General features: G+C 33.7%; 1 protein-coding gene across 1 annotated transcript; it reads right to left on the bottom strand.

Annotated features, from left to right (window-relative positions):
* Positions 1-215: 215 nt before the first annotated feature.
* LOC124933673 (receptor protein kinase TMK1-like) lies at positions 216-3,989 on the bottom strand. The gene is made up of 2 exons (XM_047474107.1): positions 1,505-3,989; positions 216-908 (listed from the first exon to the last, which is right to left on the bottom strand). The coding sequence occupies exons 1-2, from the start codon at positions 3,777-3,779 to the stop codon at positions 379-381; spliced, it is 2,805 nt and encodes a 934-aa protein (XP_047330063.1). The 5' UTR covers positions 3,780-3,989; the 3' UTR covers positions 216-378.
* Positions 3,990-5,430: the final 1,441 nt, after the last annotated feature.

The following is a 5,430-nucleotide window of genomic DNA, read 5'->3' as shown; positions in this document are numbered from 1 at the left end:
CAATCATTTCAAACCAAAATTTAGAAAATAATCATTTCCAAAATAAAGTAAATATAAGTAATTTGAAATATGCCCCCAGCTGGCATATATGATATAGCATCATGGCATGTCCATTTAGCCTATCTCCTTCCCCACCACCACTAATCATAATCTTTAAAGACAAATTCCAAAATAATAAAAATAAAATAACACTCCTAATCATGCAACTTATTATATACAAAAATAAAACCATTAACTAGATTCACTGTATGATAAATAAATATCCCAAATTTAAACTTCACAAACCCTACCCAACAAATCTAGAACAAGTCTTAAAATAAAAAACAGGACGACACGAGACGCACATAAACCCTAACGATAACATTACTAAACAAGAAATTAACGGCCATCAGTCGATGTAAACGAATCAGCAAAGCCAGAAGGTCTAGTGGGTATACTCGTTTGAGTATTATCACCACTAGCGAGAAACGAAGTCGATGAAATGTCAACTCCAGTCATATCTTCCAAAGATTGCCATTTCTTCACAGCCTGTTGTAAAGTCATATCGAAATCGATTCCATACATGTCCTCAAAGTCTGGTTCAGACGGTTTCCATAGCTCTGATAGAGAAGACAGTACATTAACAACATGACCCATGTCTGGTCTTTGGGTTGGTTCTCTTGAACAACAGTAACCTGCTAGTTCAGCAACTGTTCGGACACTGCCAAGGGTACCCTCATCGAGTTCGATAGTTGGGTCAACTGCTTTTGGGAAGGCCTCTTTGTCTATCATTGATCTGCGAAACCAATGGACCAGATGAACACTTTCTTCTTTTTGAGTCTCGTCTAATGCCTTTCGACCTGTTACCAGTTCCATTAGGATCACTCCGATTGCGAATACGTCGATTTTTGTAGTTACTCGGCCTGTCACTGTAAAATGATAGGTTCAAATCAATGTTAGCCAAAATGTAATCATTGGGCGTAATCACATATACAATCATCTAGACCATACTAAATTCGTTTGAAAATACAATTTTTTGTCGAATTCAGATGGGGGACATTTAGAAACAGCATGACCTTGATTATCAAAGGATTATTCTGATATCAAATTACGATCTTTGTAAGATTAATTCCAAATAACCCTAGGAGCTTTGTTTGATCTTGAGTTCTTTAGATCAAGTCTCATTTACTTTCGAATATCAAAATCACTAAATTCATCAACCAAAATACCTAAAACCTCCTACATTAACGAGATCTAGATCAAGCAAACTATATGTTTGATGAAGAATTATTTGAATTTAATTCAAATAACATTTTTTTCATCATTTAAATAATCAACCAAGACACATACTTAACTTTAAGGGATATTTTAATTGTTTAACATAAAATTTTATACTATTTAATCAAATAACTTAACATAAAACATGCTCTTAGTGGGAATAAGATTCAAAATTTTATAAAAACATTGTCTATAATATGTTAATCATCATCTACAACAAATTCAAATAATATTGAAGGAAGTTTACCTGCATATTCCGGAGCAAGGTACCCAAAAGTACCCGCAAGCTTAGTGACTACGAAATCCTTCCCTTCCGGAGCAAGACGAACAAGGCCAAAATCGGCAACTTTAGCGCGCATATCATCGCCCAACAGAATATTAGATGGCTTAAGATCCCTATGAATAAAGCTTTGGTGTGCCAATCCATGAAGATATTCAACTCCTCTAGCAACATCAAGAGCAAGAGTCAACCGTTTAGCCCATTCTAACGGCTTCAATCCCTCTTCTTTCCATTGAAAAAGATGTCTACTCAACGTCCCTTGAGGCATATACTCGTAAACAAGCAATCTCTCGTTCCCTTCCAAACAATACCCGAGAAGAGCGACCAAATGCCTATGCCTAACTTTAGTAAGAACCGCAATCTCCGATTTGAACTCCTCCAAACCCTTCTCGGTCAAAACCCCCGATTCCATCCTCTTAACAGCGATCTTAGTACCATCATGCAATTCCCCTTTGTAAACCGTACCAAAACCGCCTCTCCCAAGTATATTCTCCTCGTTGAAATTGTTCGTCACATTTCTCAAGACCTGAATAGAGATCACCATTGTCCCTGTCTCGATCACATGAAGATCACTCGGACCACTACTACCATGGCTAGTTTCGCTAGTGGTCGCTCTGTTAACACCCGTGCCCGAAACAGTTATCTTCAAGTCCCCTCCATCGGACCCTGAGTTACGAGGATGAATCACGAACCCGTTAGGGTTCTGAACTCTTCCATATCGTTTCTTCTTAGACTTGTAAGCAAAGAACACGCCAAAAGCCACAAGGAAAACGAAGCATGTGGCTCCGATAACAGAGCCAATAATGACTCCATTCGACGACTTCTTAGAGGCGGTTTGAGTTCCATTGCCGGAAGGCGAATCTCCACTACCAGAGGGAGGACTTACAGAATCTTTCCCAATATTGGTGTTTCCATTAACATTAACTAACACGTTAGTTCTAAAAGCTGGAACTTTTCCATGAATTTGGTTATTTGAAACATCTAGCTCAGTTAAGTTCGATAGAGTGGTGAGCTCAGCTGGTATGGTACCGGAAAGATTGTTATTGGCAAGGATTATCTTCCGGAGAGAAGGAATCAATGAGAAACTTGGAGAAATTGTACCAGTAAGACCCATTTTAGGGAAATTGATGATGATAATCTCGCCATTAGAGCAAACAATACCAGTCCAGCTTTGGCATGGATCGTTTCCTTTCCAGCTTTGTGCAAATGAAGAAGGATAACCCAAAGATTGAACAATCTTAAGCAGAGAACCAACTCGAGAATCACAGGGAGCTCCAGGGGTTGATAAACAGAAGCTATTAGAGTTATTACTCATATCAACTTGAACAGATGGATCGAAAATCGGGGTAGGACCTTGTAAAAGGTTGTTTGTCAAGTTTACAACTTTTAAAGAAACAATCTTTGTTAATGAATCCGGTACCGGACCTGTAATTCTATTGTCTCTGACACTAAAATTCTGTAACATAATCAAACCGGAGAAATCAGGGAGAGGACCGGAGAATGCATTGCTATGTAACCAAACCTGATTCAATTGAGTCATGTTCTGTAAAACAGCGAGTGATCCATTCAACTGCGATGTTCCTTGTTGTCCATTCAACCATAGGTTTTGAATCGACGAACCAGAAAACCCCGTCGGTAATTCTCCTTCAAGATTGTTGGTCGCTAAACGAAGATCAGTCAATCCAGGAAAGTTACCGCTATTGAGAAACTCAGGGATTTTCCCGATCATATTAGTAGCGGTAGCAGAGAAAAGTTTCAAAGTCGACGCGTCTTTAAGGCTTTCAGGAATCGACCAAGGCGAAAACGCGTTGTATTCAAGGAAAACCTCTTGAAGAGAAGACATACCAGTGAAGAAATCGGAAGGAATTGAAGAGAAATTGTTATTGTTAAGTAACAATGACTGTAAAGAACTCATTCCCGCGAAACTAGGTATAGGTCCGTTTAATTGATTCTTCATAACTTCGAATTTAATCAAAGACGTAAGGTTAGATAAGCTCGCCGGAAGTGTACCTTGTAGATTCTGGTTACCGATTTGGATTCTCGTGACTCGTTTATCATTTGTACAACTTACGTAACCCCAATTACAAGGATCCGAGTCAGTCCATTTCAACGAACTCGGCGATCCGATGCTTTTTTTCAAATCCTCCATTGCTGATGCATCAGCTGCGCTTGATTGACAGAGAACGTGAGTGATTACAGAGAAAATGGATAGAATCCATAAAATCGAAAGTGGTTTCAGCATTTTGATTCGTGAATCTGATCGGAAAGATGTTTTTCCTCCTTTAGCATTCGAAGATGATGAAGATGATAATGGCGATTGATATACAGAGCTATATAGAGAGATATACAGAGCTATATAGAGAGAGAAAGAAGAGAGAGAGTAGATTTTGCAGAGAAGCGGCGGAGATAAGGGGAAGGAGGGGACAAGGAGACGAGAAAGTAGGGGGGATTGAATGTATTGAGAAAGGAGGGTTTTAAATAAATCCTTGTTTGGTTTTAATTTAAAAGGTTTGAGAATGGATAAATGGAAATTTGGTAATTTGGTAATGGAAATTTAATAAACAAACGGGACGTTATTTTGTTGTGGTGTATTAGTTGGCATATGGTCCCACTTCTTTCCTTTTCGTCTAAGGCCGTTCCTTACGCTTTCTATTAATTGAGAAACTTGTTTGTTATCAATTATTTCTTATTTTATTATTTTAATTCATTACTAAATTATTAAAATATTTTTAAAAAATTATAATTAATTTAAATTGAATTGTCACATTAAATTTTTTATTTATCTAATTAAATTAATGATATAAATCTTTTATTTATTTAATAATTTTTTAAACCAAACAAAATTTCATTTTTTTTTAATTTTAATTGTATAAACCCCAAATTATAAGATTATAAAGAAAATATATTTGGAGTAAATAAATAGTCACATTTGGACAATTTGGCCAGCTTATTTATTTAAATAATTTAGTTCACATTATTTATTTATTTGATAAATTAGCAAGAATAAATGGACTTTATAAAAAAATAAATAGTGAGTAAATTAGCAAGAATGAATAAAATAAAATTCTAAATTTTTTATTAATTTAAATTATAGAATTTATTTTAAACACTAATTTAAATTTGATTTTATTTATTAATGCTAATTTATTCACTAGTTACTATAAGACCTTGTTATATAAATCTTAATTTATTTAAAAATATAAGATGGAGCAAACTAGTTTTTCATAACTAAATAAATAATATATTTTTTAAAATTAATATTTAATTATAATCATTCTAACTGTTATTAATTGTTTAGCATATTAAATTCATATTTGAAAATTAGAAAAACAAATGAAAATACTTTTTCAGATTTGTGAAATATATAATTAAATAATATTTAATAAAAAACTATTTTTTTTTTTGCATAAATATATTTACTTTTATCATCTTGACAAACGAGTTAGTACCTAAAAGCTAATTAAAACAACTTTTGATTTATTTATTATAAATCTTAATTTAAGATCACATATTATTTTATTATATATATATATATATATAATATGTTTTTGACTAAAGGTTCAGTCAAAATACATAAATGATCTGACAAATCACCACTATACTTTTTTTCAATAAAAATAATAATTATTAAATCATCACTTAAGCTTTGTTTGTTTTGAGATTTTGAGAGAAGTGTTTATTGCTCAACATTTAAGAATTTTTAATCCAATCAAGTCCTAATCCAAACCCGCGTATCCCCATTTTGTATTAAAGCAATACTAATGGTAGAAAAACGTGTAACTGATGACAGATAGGATTATTTGTTTTAGAATTTTGGAGATATTTAATTTATGAAAATGGATTTCTATATAATGAAACTTTTATTTTTATTTTGTTTTATTAAACTATTTATT

The sequence above is a fragment of the Impatiens glandulifera genome, chromosome 4 (genome assembly GCF_907164915.1).
Source record: "Impatiens glandulifera chromosome 4, dImpGla2.1, whole genome shotgun sequence".
Lineage (NCBI taxonomy): Eukaryota > Viridiplantae > Streptophyta > Magnoliopsida > Ericales > Balsaminaceae > Impatiens > Impatiens glandulifera.
Note: the sequence above shows the minus strand (reverse complement) of the source record. Positions and strands in the feature narration are given on the sequence as shown.

Coding starts and splice junctions, on each gene's coding strand:
- LOC124933673 (XM_047474107.1), bottom strand. CDS start 3,779: ATGCTGAAACCACTTTCGATTTTATGGATTCTATCCATTTTCTCTGTA. Junction 909..1,504: donor CCTTGCTCCGGAATATGCAG/GTAAACTTCCTT, acceptor ATCATTTTACAG/TGACAGGCCGAGTAACTACA.